We start from the raw sequence: 14,861 nt of genomic DNA on the forward strand, positions 1-14,861 counted from the left end.
AATCCAGCTTGTACATCTGGAAGTTCTCAGTTCACATAGTGCTGAAGCCTAACTTGAAGGATTTTGAGCATTATTTTGCTAGCATGTGACATTGTACAGTAATTGGGACACTCTTTGGCATTGCCCTTCTTTAGTATTGGAATGAAAACTGGCCTTTTCCAGTCCTCTGGCATCTGCTGACTTTTCCAAATTTGCTGGCATATTCAGTGCAGCACTTTAATATGTTTGAAAGTGAAAGTCGCTCAGTCGTTTCCGACTCTTTGCAACCCCATGGACTATACAATCTATGGAATTCTCCAGGCCAGAATACTGGAGTTGGTAGCCTTTCCCTTCTCCAGGGGATCGTCCCAACCCAGGGATCAAACCCAGGTCTCCCGCACTGCAGGCAGATTCTTTTCCAACTGAGCTATCAGGGAAACCCCAAATATGTTTATTACTAAGTAATTATTGGTACTTTGAAGATGGGTTTGGGTTTTGGAAATTAGACATCATTTGGTGCCCACACTGGGCAATAAGATTAGGTGGATGGTATATCAGGTTTGGTCAGAAACAAAGAGTTCTGGAAACATTCTCCAAAGACGAACTCAGATGTTTTGCTTACTGGCTAAAGTCTGATCATTTGGGTATAAAAATCCTAATGTGCTTGTTAAGAATCATTATGGTTACCCATCCCAGTTGTCCCCTTCCTCCTTCTGAAGGTGTTAGAGAAAGAAGACAGACTTCCATTGCATCCTTTCTGAATTCCACACTTTCAGTGGGCAGAGCGGTGTTGCTGTGGTAACCCCACCACCCTAGCTCCTCACATCAGGCCAGGAGATGAGAGGAAAACAGACTGACAGAAATTCCCAAGCCTGTTTGTGTGCATAGACACACGAAGTCTGGTTCAGGAGACTGCCGATTCCCAGCTCAGATTCTGAGACCTTTTTTCTTTTTTTTTTTCCCTACTATTGATTGTTAAAAGGTTGTGTGTGTGAAGTCACCTCAGTCGCGTCCGACTCTGCAACCTTATGGACTGTTACCGTGTGCTTTTTCTATAAAAACAAACAGCGAGGTGAAGGCACTCATTGCTAAATAAAACTGTGAAGATCTGAGGCACCATCCTGTAAATCCCCACTTGCTGGATTCACACTGAAAGGTGACTTTGTTCAGCTCCAGTTACTTTATATGAAGAGTTTTCACTGCTCTGTGGATAAAAGATACATGCTGCCACTTCGTGCTTTAACATGGACCCCAAACTACTAGGGAAGGCATCTTAGTAATAGCGCCTATAACTTTGAAAACCCAGGGCCGTTTTTATTCATTTCGTAAATTCTTTCACTGCAGTAGGCTGAAACAGGCAGAGAGGAAAGCTGTAACTTTTTTATTAACCACGGCTTAAGGCATGTAGAAACCTAGCGTCTGTTGCAGGCAGGACCCCCAGACGCCCCGTCCTGTCCCGTCCACTCTCAAGCACCGCGCGCGCTCAGCACGAGCCGCTTCCTGGGCCTGGGCCCGTCTGGGGACTAGGGGGGTCAGTGACGTAGAAGCCTTGCTCTTCAATCGCATGGTAGAGCATGATGTACTTTGAAGCCTTCCTCGTCCTTGGGACCACGAACTTCTCCGTGAACTCATCTCGGTCCAGCGGCTCCTCGCCCTCTGTGGCCAGGACGCAGTTAATGAAGGCAAGGGCGTAGCTGTAGCAGTTGTGGTGGTCCTCTTCATACCTTACAAGGGCGAGGGTGTCAGGAAGACAAGGGTTAGCCCTGAGTTGCCCGAGGCCTGCCATCATCTTAATCCCCCTGCGAGCTGGGCCCCCACGTGAGCCGGCCCCCTTGATGGCAGAGCATCCAGAAGTGTGGTTCTGAGGGACGCTTGGCGTCTGGGGCCATTTCTGCTTGCAGTGCAGAAAGGACTCACCGAACTGTCCAGAGTGGTGACTTGGGTTACAACTAAGTGCCGACTGAGGGAACTTAATTTCCCTGAAGCCCTATGTTCTCGAAGTGGAATTCCATGTCTTATGATATCCCACCGCATTTAAGGGCTTCCCAGGAGGCTCAGCGATAAAGAATTCGCCTGCCAATGCAGGAAACGCTGGTTCGATCCCTGGGTCATGCAGATCCCCTGGAGAAGGAAGTGGCAAAACCCACTCCAGTATTCTTGCCTAGGAAATCCCATGGATAGAAGAGCCCGGTGGGCTATAGTCTGTGGGGTTGCAAAGAGTTGGACACGACTTAGCAACTAAACAACAGTGTCTAAACTTACTTCAAGGAAAAGCGTCAGAACAATTTAAGTATACAAGCATTACTGTATACCTCTTCTACAGTGACGAGGGGGCGTGGAATCAAGAAGTTAATTTCAAAACAGCTGAGACTTAAAAGGCGGGGAGCTTTAGATATGTTTATGTTTTGAACATCATTGAAATTTTTTTTTAAGGGAACATAAGACTACGGGTTTTGCAGTATGTATTAAACGTCTTGTGTGTGTTCAGTTGCTCAGTCATGTCTGATTCTTTGCAACCCCCATGGACTGTAGCCCGCCAAGCTCCTCTGTTCATGGAATTTTCCAGGCAAGAATACTGGAATGGGTTGCCATTTCCTCCTCCAGGGGATCTTCCCAAACCAGGGATTGAACCCGCATCTCCTGCGTCTCCTGCATTAGCAGGTGGGTTCTTTACCATTGAGCCACTGGGGAAGCCTATTAAAAACAAGTATCTAAAACTACCTAGTCAAATAAATAAAGTAACTCGAGTACTAAGTTTTGGTCCTTTTCAAAGCTCGTAGGGTGCTGTGGTTCTAATGTGTAAACGTGTGCTGGCTCATCTCTGCAGAAAACCCCAGTCATTCAACCCCTGCTTCATTCTGTTACAGACACATCTGCCTGGGTACAGGCTCAACATGAAAGTCAGGGCAGCTCAGCGTCCTCAGGGAGCTGGGATCACACCTGGCAGTGACTGAGGGCCCAGTCCTACCTGTGAGGCAGCCAGGCCCCCGTGGCGGAGAAGTCCTCCAGGTACTTGTCCCACTGGTCCAGCAGTCCAAACAGGCCCGGCTGCAGGAGGGGGACGCTCACACTCTGCTCCCAGCCCACCTCGTCTCGCTGGACACCGTGCACCGTGTAGTTATACACGACTCCTGCGGCCAAAACCACAGTCACGCAGAGGCATCAGGGGAAACGCACCCCCAGTACCGTCAAGGGTGACTGCACACAACAGAAACCCAGGTCGCTGGCACGCCCCTCCTCCGGGGACCGTCTGCCTCCCCTGTTCTCAGCGCCCGCGGTCGCCCCAGAAAAACGAGACAGTAAGAGGGCCTGGGACGGTCATCTCCAAAGATTCTTGCTGAAGCCCTCTATTTACAAAGGGGTCTGTCTGGTTTCCTTAAGTGAGCAGCAGACTTCTCCTGACAAAGACCGGTGCACCTTGGCGCGCTCACACCAGTCACTGTGTTCAAACCCCAGTCCTCCGTGTCTGCTCACAGAGTCAGCTTCCTCTGATGTCTTTAAAGCAGACCTTTGCAGGCCCCGCCACGTGTTCAGGTGCTGTCCCGCTCCCCACCAGTTTACCCCTGGGGTCCCTGCCTGGCCCCTGAAGTGGGAGCACGCAGTGGAGTGGGCTGAGTATGGCTTTGGGAGCAGAGGGTCTCCTCCTAACACAAGAGGGGGGCTTGGACAGCTCGATCTCCAGATGTCTGCTTCTCCTTGCCTTAAAAAGCTAGCAGAACGCTCACAGGTTGGTGATGGTTTGAATGTTTGGAGACACTCCTTTGAGAGCGTTCAGATACTGAGAGCTGTTCGTGACACTGTCGCAATACTTTTGCTCTAGAGACGCTGCTCTCTTCTAACCGGGTATCGTGGGAACTTTAAGCTATGAAAACGCACTTACCACCCGTGCTGGTTATTCCCACGTGAAGATCAGACCTTCCATCGTACTCCCTGAAAGAAACAAGTGCGTTCCGGTCGTCTCACGTGCACACGTTTGGCAGCCGGAGTTGATATTTAAAGTGGGCGGAGTGCGATGGGCCTCCCCGCTTGGCTGGTACCAGAACTCGGCACCAGCAGCCAGCTTAGTGGAAACACCAGGAGAGTCACTGCCCCGGGCCCCCTCTGGATTTTCATGGCCCCCAGTCCTGAAGGTGAGTGTGCTGGAAGGCCAGCCCTGCTGGAGCAAGAAGCCAGCCTGACGCCCGGCTCTGCAGCAGAGGGGCCCACCTGGCGGGCAGCTGTGGAGGAAGCTCCTTGTCCCTTGTTCCTTCCTCCTTCTGTGTTGGGGGGAGCCAGTTCCTCACCACATGGGGAAGAGGGTCAGTGGGCGTCTCTCTGAAACGAACACAGCCCATTCCTTGAAGCCTGTGGCCACACTCGCTTCTCCTGGACAACCGTTATTTCCTGAAATGATTCTTCACCCCACCCTGACATCAGATGTACAACTCCAGGTGATTTAAGCTCCATATATGATCCCAGATCATCACTCACTCACCTTGAGATTTTCCCACCTTTAACATGGAAATAGCATAAGCTTCCTAGCAAGCTGGTTGTTAGGGTAAAATGCTTACTGAGCGCTGCCGTGCAGAGGTGTCACATGAACCAGGTCACTTTTAAATGACAGCTCTCTCATCAGACCACAGGTCTGGAATGTCTGGTTCCTCATTAAAGCAAGAAGTCCTGGGCTTTAAAATGGCCCAAGGACACAGAGGTGGCGCTAGTGGTACAGAACTCACCTGCCAGTGTAGGTTAGACGTAAGAGACACAGGTTCGATCCCTGGGTCGGGAAGATCCCCTGGAGAAGGAAATGGCAACCCGCTCCAGTACTGTTGCCTGGGAAATCCCGTGAAGGGGAGCCTGGTAGGCTACAGTCCATGGGATTACCTAGAGTCAGACATGACTGAAGCAACTTAGCACGCACGCAGGGACGCAGATGGCTGCTCCATCTTCCTCAGAGCAGCTCCCCCCACCAACACCCAGAGTTGTCCTGTTGCAGCCACTGTGAGGTTTCTGCGATCCTGCGAGTTCAGAGGTTGAGATGCTGGGAAGGACAGTCTTGAGCGGCTGATCACGGCACAGGCCCTGGACGCACGCTCCGTGTGTGTGCAGCCTCCGTTTCCCCCCTGAGTCCCAGGCGTCCACTCCCACTCCCACCCGCCTCCCTTTCCTTCAGCCGCTTCAGTCATGTAACAGATGTCAACTTCAGGCCCGTCATTAGTAGCGAAGGGCCAGGGACACAGCGGAAAATAAGATGAGGTCCCTGCCTCACAGAGTTCACTTGCTTTCAGATAGGACATTTTTAGTTTAACAAGTTTTTAATAGACTGGAAAGTGTTAGAGAACCATGTGACAGGGGCAGGGCCAGCCACCCCTACGCCATATGACACTTTTGTACAAATTAAGAAAAGGTGACCCTTCTTGTAGATACAGTTCTGCCAGGAGGGGTGGAACTCCGGCTGAGTTTTAGTGCACAGGTGGCCAGGTGCCTTTGTGCAGTCCACAACCTGCACAACCATATGTGGCCGCCCTGGGGGAGCCTCATCTGGTTAGATCAGAGCCTCGGCGATTCCTCCAGTCCCTGCTGGTTCTCTTTTCTGAAGTAGATGAAGTTGTCTCAGGTGGGTTGTGGGAGCCAGTTCTGAGGGTTTAGAAACAGGATGAGAGGGAAGGAAATAATCTGGAACTTGGTATTCAAGGGTCTGGTGGGCAGGGGGCTACTACTTGGGTTCTGCAGTTCCTGGCCTGAGTGCCTGAGGGGATAGGAAGATGCCTCAGCAGACAACTGGATTCACCACCACCACCTCCTTTCTGCCGCTGCCAAGGGAGGCCAGGCCTGTCCCTGTCACTAACACATCATAGAAGGAATGAGTGCTTTCCGGGGGCCAGCCTGAAAGCCTGTCCCGAGCTGTGTCATTTCTGGGGAGCAGGGCTGCAGCTGTTCACTGTTTGAGCTTCACGAGTCTGGTTAAGGCGGAAAGGAAGGTTCTACCAGTCACCTTCTGAGCTGAGTATGGAAAGAATGGGATGGGAAGGAGCAATTTGGTTCATCACCGTGTCTGCTACACCTGGGCCAGCTTGACAGGCCTTATCGCTGACCCACACAGCTCTGCAGGGTCGATGGGTCCTCATTTAACAGATGAGGGTCCCAGAGCTCATCTGAAGCAGAGCAGACACCAGGGGCTTCTTGGCGTCAAAGCCTGCATGCTCCCCTCTGCATCCCACAGCCTCCCCGAGGAAGGGTCGGGGTGCAGTCTGTTTTGCCTCTAATGTTGACCTCCTACACATGTCAGTCATTTCACCCCCATAGAAACAGGAAGGGGGTTGATTAAGGGCGCTGGTGAGCAAAGAAGCACTCAGGTCCCATTTTCTAGCCCCAAACAGCATAAGGGATTCGGGCGGGGCGTGACTCGGGAGGCAGGAACGTCCGGGCGTTGGACGGTGACGGTGACGGTACGCAGGACGCACTTCCCAGAGCTCACTCCGCACCGGGTCCCCTGGGACCCTGGCTTGTGCAGCGCCACTGACAGTTCCACCTGTCAACTCAGGACTCGGAGAAGCCACCGTCCTCTCTTCTGACTTCTGACATGTTTCTGAAAGTCAGGTAGCGTCTCCAGTTGAAGCAGACCAGCTTGTCTCAGTCTCATGCCCTCCCTGGAAAATGGTCTCTAAGTGGCCATTCTTCAGGCTCTCTGCTGGGTACCCGCTTGTCACAAATGTTGCAAACTCACTGGAAGTAAAGGTATTGTTTTGATGAGATTAGCTGCTGGGTCATTTTCTCAATGAGTCTCTTGGCATGAAATCTATGTGTTAAAAAAAAAAAAAATCTCCCTTCTATGGATTACTCTTTCTCAAAATTGTATAAGCAGCTTTGACCTTTGTATATTCTTGCACTTACCCCAGAGAAGTATGTTGTTGTTGTTGAGTATGTCAGTCATGTCTAACTCTGCAACCCCCTGGACTGTAGCAGGCCGGATTCCTCTGTCCATGGGATTTCCCAGGCAAGAATACTGGAGTGTGTTGCCATTTCCTCCTCCGGGGGATCTTCCCCACCCAGGGATCTAACCCATGTTTTGTTCGCCTCCTGCATCGACAGTTGGATTCTTTACTACTGAGCCACCAGGGAAGCCCCCGGGAACGTATGCACGCTTCTACTCATGAAACACAGAGGCCTACATCTTAGCATTTAACTCCAAAGCACTGAAGAGATGACCCCCCGGATCTCACACTGTAGAGTACATGTTAGAAAAAGAAAGTTGCAGCGACCGAAGCAGCGAGGGGAAGCCCGGCAGGGTCCGGGGCAACACGTCGAACCCCGTACCTGAGAAACGTCCCTCGAGTCGGCCTGAGGAGGAAGGAGCACTTTTCCCGATGGCCGTTGGTAAACGGCTCAGAGATGCTGACGGGCGCTTCCTCCAGCCTCCTGGAGCCCACGTCCCGCCCGCAGAGCGGGCAGCGCCTCGGCACCCCGAAGCTGTAGACGTACTTCTGACAGTGGTTGAACTTGATGATAGGCTTCCCGGCCTCTGGGCACTGCATGGCTTCCCGGTCCCGAGCAAGCAGCGGGGAGCTCCGCGAACTTCCTTCTCCTCATTAACTCGGCCAGTAAGTGTCCTGCCTCCGAGTAACCTGAGAGCTGTGATGTCATTCTGCAGGGCGGCTTCAGGCCAAGCCAGCTAGAGTTAACCTGTAACCAGGCCTCCCCAGGGTCTTAAAGAGCTCGTTTCATTTGTGCTCCCAACGTGTCTCTCTAGCCATTGTACGTTTCCCCACAGTCGACATCCGGCTCCTCTTTATCCTCCAAAGCCCTACTCTTCTGTGAAAGCTTCCTTAGCTTCCCCCGGCATTCCCTTGCATTGGCAGTGCTGTGTTTGTTTCTCAATGGACATGAGTTTGAGCAAATTACAGGAGATAGTGAAGGGCAGGGAAGCCTGGTATGCTGAAGTTCTTGGGGTCCGCAAAGAGTCGGATACGACTGAGCGACTGAACAACAATATTTGTTTCTACTAGAGCTGTCAGTGCCTGTGAGCTTCTTAGAGTTAGAGACCCACTTTTACTTTTGGTTTTCTAGAATAGATTGTTATATCATTTGGGATCCTTACTTTCAAGGATTCCTCAGTGGCTCAGCAGTAAAGAATCTGCCTGCAATGCAGGTGATGAGGACTCAGTCCCTGGGTCAGGAAGATCCCTTGGAGAAAGAAATGGCAACCCACTCCGGTATTTTTGGCTGGGAAAGCCCATAGAGGATCCTGGTGGGCTACACTCTAAGGGATCGCAAAAGAATCTGACATGACTTAGCAACTATACAAGTGTCTTAACTATTAGGGCTTCCCTTGTAGCTCAGCTGGTAAAGAATCCGCCTGTAATGCAGGAGACCCCGATTCGGTTCCTGGGTTGGGAAGACCCCCTGGAGAAGGGATAGGCTACCCACTCCAGTATTCTTGGGCTTCTCTGGTGGCTCAGCTGGTAAAGAATCCACCTGCAAGGCAGGAGACGCCGGTTCAATTCCTGGGTTGGAAAGATCCCTGGAAAAAGGAATGGCTACCCACTCCAGTACTGTGGCCTGGAGAATTTCATGGACTGTACAGTCCATGGGGTTGCAAAGAGTTGGACACGACTGAGTGACTTTCACTTACTTTGAGGTTATTTTTCTTATGATATTTTATATTGTAGAATGAATCTCGCTCATTAAAAAACTGACAGCACAGGAATAGGGGTAGTGGTTACCCGAGGTGGTGAATACTGCCTGGGAGAGGGCATGAAGCGGCGTCTGGGGTCTGGGGTTGAGCTGATTCACCGTCTAGGTGTTGACTGTGTGTTAGTCACTCAGTCGTATCGGACTCTTGGCGACCCCCCCCATGGACTGTAGCCCACCAGTTTCCTCTGTCCTTGGGTTTCTCCAGGCAAGAACACTGGAGTGGGTTGCCACGCCCTCCTGCAGGGGAGCTTCCCGACCCAGGGGTCGAACCCAGGTCTCCCCCGTGGCAGGTGGGTTCTTTACTATATGAGCCCCCAGGGAAGGTGTTGCTTAAAGTACTGTTGCCTGACAGCATCCAGTTTGTAAAAATTCATCTAACTATACGTTTTACTCTGGGCAGCTTGTTACTCTTCAGTTTTAAAAGGTTTAAGCAACGGCACAAGAAGATGGAAAACAAGGTAATGTCCAGTGTTTCTGATAACAATTTTGCACCCACCATAGTATATTCCCAGGAGAAAACTAAAAGGTAAAACAAATGAATATTTCCATGTGCTTTTTTTCAAACCCCAATGTTATAACTGTATACTGTTTTTTTTTTTAATTTTTATTAGAGTATAGTTGATTTATAATATTGCCTTAGTTTCAGTTTAATCACAGCAAAATAAGTCGGTTATACATATATTAATACATATGCCCACTCTTGTTTTTTTTTTTTTTAGATTCTTTCCCCATATAGGCCATTACAGAGTATTGAGTAGAATTCCCTGCACTATACAGCAGGTTCTTGTTAATTATGTTTACTGTATACTGTTTTGAAATTCATGTTTTTCTCTCATCTTGGAAACTTGTTCACAGTATCAGTTGTATGAGTCCAGCTCAGCATATCAGATGCCTGCAGAGGATCCCAGAGTTTGGCTGTGAGACACCTCACTTAGACAGCCCCCTGCTGATGACTCTGGTTTCAGAGAAGAGGGAAGACCCCCAGAGAAGGTGTCATGGCAGGTAAAAGCGCTTCCTCATCGCATTCAGATAACTTAACAGCATGCTGAAATGCAGAAAAGCACACATTCAGTGTAATAATACGGAGTGATCATCAGACTCACAGAAATAGAAAAGGCCTTAGAAATCATTCCAGCCAACCTTCTCCTGTTACAGCAAAGGCAGAGAGGTTATAGCTAGACACCTAGCTCAGGTGACCAGGCTCTGAGGTTGTTCATTATTAATATAGACACCGCTGTTGTGCACTGAGAATATTCTCATCCTCATGACACCAACACCAAGAGGTATTTTTAGCCCCGTGATAAGAAACGGGGGAACTATGCCTTAATAAACGTTTTTTAATACATTAGCATTCTTTTTTTCCCCTTAATCATTTCTTGATCTTTTCAGTAAGCAAAACAGGGTAAAACATCACAGGGCAAAAAACTCACATGCAAAACAAAGATTAAATGCTATTTCCAAGCTCAGGACTAGTGTTTTTACTCTTCTGTATTGCATTTGTCTCTCTTTTCCTCCACACTGAAAATCCCACTTGACACAATCTCAAGAGTAACAGGAGTAAATACTACCACCTCTCTTCACGATTAGGGGTTTTATTTTTATTTTTGCAATATTCTCCCCATCTTTCTCTCATGTCCTTACATGGTTGGTCCTATATCGTCACTGTCGGAGCATCTGCTGTTGTAAACAATCATGTCTCCCTTCTGACCCTCGCTGAGGCTTAGTCTTATGCAGAAACTTCTCTTCATGCGCACTGTTCGTCTTTCCATCACTCTCTAGTCATTATAAGATTGTCTAAAGTTCATTCTAGAAAAGATTCCATAGGAAGAGCTCATAGGAAGAATACTGTGAGTACTTGGATAATTCATCCCTGTTCTTTATACTTGAAGGTCGGTTTTGCTGGATATAAAATCCTTGGCTCACATTTTCTTTAATATCTTATTCCATTTTCTCCTGGTATAACACTGCCGTCAAAGGTCTGATGAGAGAGTAACTTATTTTCTTTCTCATATAAGTCATGTGTGCTTGTCTGCCAGTATGCCCAAAGGATATTTTTTTCTTTTAAAGATCAATAGATTTACTATAATATGTCATGATGTTATCTGTTCGGATTGACTGATTCAGGCTTGTCTTGGAGGAGGAAATGGCGACCTACTCCAGTGTTCTTGCCTGGAGAACCCCATAGACAGCGGAGCCTGGCGGGCCAGAGTCTGTGGGGTCGCAAAGACCTGGACGCGTCTGAGCACAGCTCAGGCTTGTGGTATGTTCTGTGTATTTATTTTTTTTTAACTTACGAAACTACTTTTTAAAAGCTATAATCCACTTATAGTTGTTATAAAACATTGGCTATATTCCTGTGTTGTACAGTATATTCTTGTAGCTTTTTTTGAGGGAATTGGTAAAAAATGTCCTAAACTTAGATCAGGTAAAAACCATGGAATTGTACGCTTGAAATGGGGGCATTTTACATGTAAATTTTACCTGTGCTTTGTCTAGTTTCCACACAAGGGATCTTAGATTTGAGGCATGTGAACTCTTAATTGTGGCATGTGGGATCTAGTTTCCTGACCAGGGATTGAACTGGGGCCCCTGCATTGGGAGTGCAGAATCTTAGCCACTGGACCCCAGGAAAGTCCCTCATCATGGTTTTGATTTGCATTTCCCTAGTGACTAATGATGTTGAACATCTTTTTACATGCCTGTTGGCCTTTTGTGAATATAAATTGTTGAGTTTATAATTGTTCTTTATATATTTCAACTTTTTTGGTACTTTTGTTGTTCTTTATATATTCTGGAGATATATATATATATATATCCTATATAAATTCTAAATGCTGTCTTTTTACTTTCTTGATGATATTTAAAGCACAAATTTATCCATATTCTTCTTTCATTTCTTACCCTTTTGGTGTTTCACTTAAGAATCCATTGCCTAATCCAGTGTCATGAAAATTTGTGACTGTACTTTCTTCTAAGAGTTTTACACAGGATCATACCATTTGCAGATAAAGATAGTTTTACTTCTTCCTTTCCAGTCGGAATAGCTTAATTTCTTTTTCTCGCCTAATTGCCCTGGTGCGAAACCCCAGCGTACTGTTGACTAGATGTGTTACCAGTGACTATCCTTTCCTTGTTCTGGATCTTAGAGGAAGACCTGCCAGTCTTTCACCATTAAGTCTGATGTTACCTGTGGGGTTTGGGTAGAAGACCGTATCAGGTTGAGGAAGTCCCTTGCTCTTCCTAGTTCTTTCGAGTGTTTTTATTATGAAAAGGCGTTCAGTTCAGTTCAGCTCAGTCACTCAGTTGCTGTCCGACTCTTTGCGACCTCATGAATCGCAGCACGCCAGGCCTCCCTGTCCATCATCACCAGCTCTCGAAGTTTACTCAGACTCATGTCCATTGAGTCGGTGATGCCATCCAACCATCTCATCCTCTGTCGTCCCCTTCTCCTCCTGCCCTCAATCTCTCCCAGCATCAGGGTCTTTTCAAATGAGTCAGTTCTTCGCATCCGGTGGCCAAAATATTGGAGCTTCAGCTTCAACATCAGTCCTTCCAATGAACACCCAGGACTGATCTCCTTTAGGATGGACTGGTTGGATCTCCTTGCTGTCCGAGGGACTCTCAAGAGTCTTCTCCAACACCACAGTTCAAAAGCATCAATTCTTCGGCGCTCAGCTTTCTTTATAGTCCAACTCACACATCCGTACATGACCACTGGAAAAACCATAGCCTTGACTAGATGGACCTTTGTTGACAAAGTAATGTCTCTGCTTTTTAATGTGCTGTCTAGGTTGGTCATAACTTTCCTTCCAAGGAGTAAGCATCTTTTAATTTCATGGCTGCAGTCACCATCTGCAGTGACTTTGGAGCCCAAAAAATAAAGTCTGCCACTGTTTCCACTGTTTCCCCATCTATTTGCCATGAAGTGATGAGACCAGATGCCATGATCTTAGTTTTCTTAATGTTGAGCTTTAAGCCAACTTTTTCACTCTCCTCTTTCACTTTCATCAAGAGGCTCTTTAGTCTTCTTCACTTTCTGCCATAAGGGTGGTGTCATCTGCATATCTGAGGTTATTGATATTTCTCCCAGTAATCTTGATTATTCCGGCTTGTGCTTCCTCCAGCCCAGCATTTCTCATGGGGTACTCTGCATATAAGTTAAATAATCAGGGTGGCAATATACAGCCTTGACGTACTCCTTTCCCGATTTGGAACCAGTCTGTTGTTCCATGTCCAGTTCTAACTGTTGCTTCCGGACCTGCATACAGGTTTCTCAAAAAGCAGGTCAGGTGGTCTGGAATTACCATCTCTTTCAGAATTTTCCACAGTTTATTGTAATCCACACAGTCAAAAGCTTTGGTGTAGCCAATAAAGCGGAAATAGATGTTTTTCTGGAACTCTCTTGCTTTTTCGATGATCCAGCGGATGTTGGCAATTTGATCTCTGATTCTTCTGCCTTTTCTAAAACCAGCTTGAAGATCTGGAAGTTCACGGTTCACGTATTGCTGAAGTGGTGGCTGCATGGTGCAGGAGTGGCGGCTCAGAGGAGATACCCCACGTCCAAGGTAAGAGAAACCTAAGTAAGATGGTAGGTGCTGAGAGAGGGCATCAGTGGGAAGACAGACTGAAACCACAATCACAATCAGATCAGCTAATCTGATCACATGGGCCACAGTCTTGTCTAACTAAGTGAAACTAAGCCATGCCGTGTGGGGCCACCCAAGACGGATGGGTCATGGTGGGGAGGTCTGACAGAATGTGGTCCACTGGAGAAGGAAATGGCAAACCACTTCAGTATTCTTGCCTTGAGAACCCCATGAATAGTATGAAAAGGCATAAAGATAGGACACTGAAAGATGAACTCCCCAGGTTGGTAGGTGCCCAGTATGCTACTGGAGATCAGTGGGGAAATAAATCCAGAAAGAATGAAGGGAGGGAGTCAAAGCAAAAACAACACCCAGTTGTGGATGTGACTGGGGATAGAAGCAAGGTCCAATGCTGTAAAGAGCAATATTGCATAGGAACCTGGAATGTTAGGTCCATGAATCAAGGTAAATTGGAAGTCATCAAGCAGGAGATGGCAAGAGTGAATGTCGACATTTTAGGAATCAGTGAACTAAAATGAACTTGAATGGGTGAATTTAATTCAGATGACCATTATATCTACTACTGTGGGCAGGAATCCCTTAGAAAAAATGGAGTAGCCATCATAGCCAACAAGAGTCCGAAATGCAGTACTTGGATGCAATCTCAAAAACAACAGAATGATCTCTGTTCGTTTCCAGGGCAAACCATTCAGTGTCATGGTAATCCAAGTCTATGCCCCTACCAGCAAAGCTGAAGAGGCTAAAGTTGAACGGTTCTATGAAGACCTAAAAGACCTTCTAGAACTAACACTCAAAAAAGATGTCCTTTTCATTATAGGGGACTGGAATGCAAAAGTAGGAAGTCAAGAAACACCTGGAGTAACAGGCAGATTTGGCCTTGGAGTACAGAATGAAGCAGGGCAAAAAGGCTAATAAAGTTTTGCCAAGAGAACGCACTGGTAATAGCAAGCACCCTCTTCCAACAACACAAGGGAAGACTCTACACACGGACATCACCAGATGGTCAACACCAAAATCAGATTGATTATATTCTTTACAGCCAAAGATGGAGAAGCTCTATACAGTCAGCAAAAACAGGACTAGGAGCTGACTATGGCTCAGATCATGAATTCCTTATTGCCAAATTCATACTTAAATAGAAGAAAGTAGGGAAAACCATTAGACCATTCAAGTATGACCTAAATCAATCCCTTACGATTATACAGTGGAAATGAGAAATAGATTTAAGGGACTAGATCTTATAGACAGAGTGCCTGATGAACTATGGATGGAGGTTCGTGACATTGTACAGGAGACAGGGATCAAGACCATCGCCTAGAAAAAGAAATGCAAAAAAATAAAATGGCTGTCTGAGGAGGCCTTACAAATAGCTGTGAAAAGAAAAGAAGTGAAAAGCAAAGGAGAAAAGGCAAGCTATACCCATTTGAATGCAGAGTTCCAAAGAATAGCAAGGAGAGATAAGAAAGCCTTCCTCAGTGATCAATGCAAAGAAATAGAGGAAAACAATAGAATGGGAAAGACTAGAGATCTCTTCAAGAAAATTGGAGATACTAAGGGAACATTTCATGCAAAGATGGGCTTAATAAAGGACAGAAATGGTAT

The 14,861-nt window shown here is 47.3% G+C and overlaps 1 protein-coding gene across 1 annotated transcript; it reads right to left on the reverse strand.

The window, feature by feature from the left end:
* Positions 1-1,462: 1,462 nt before the first annotated feature.
* MKRN2OS (MKRN2 opposite strand) lies at positions 1,463-7,571 on the reverse strand. Its single transcript, XM_043443326.1, has 4 exons — positions 7,276-7,571; positions 3,860-3,909; positions 2,948-3,110; positions 1,463-1,703 (listed from the first exon to the last, which is right to left on the reverse strand). The coding sequence occupies exons 1-4, from the start codon at positions 7,491-7,493 to the stop codon at positions 1,463-1,465; spliced, it is 672 nt and encodes a 223-aa protein (XP_043299261.1). The 5' UTR covers positions 7,494-7,571.
* Positions 7,572-14,861: the final 7,290 nt, after the last annotated feature.

The sequence above is a fragment of the Cervus canadensis genome, chromosome 22 (assembly GCF_019320065.1).
Source record: "Cervus canadensis isolate Bull #8, Minnesota chromosome 22, ASM1932006v1, whole genome shotgun sequence".
NCBI classification, from domain to species: domain Eukaryota; kingdom Metazoa; phylum Chordata; class Mammalia; order Artiodactyla; family Cervidae; genus Cervus; species Cervus canadensis.

Excerpts from the sequence above, each read along its gene's own strand:
- MKRN2OS (XM_043443326.1), bottom strand. The coding sequence starts at position 7,493 with ATGCAGTGCCCAGAGGCCGGGAAGCCTATCATCAAGTTCAACCACTGT. Across the intron at positions 3,910-7,275 it reads ACTCGAGGGACGTTTCTCAG|GGAGTACGATGGAAGGTCTG; the intron begins GTACGGGGTTCG and ends TGTTTCTTTCAG. Across the intron at positions 1,704-2,947 it reads GGGGCCTGGCTGCCTCACAG|GTATGAAGAGGACCACCACA; the intron begins GTAGGACTGGGC and ends CGCCCTTGTAAG.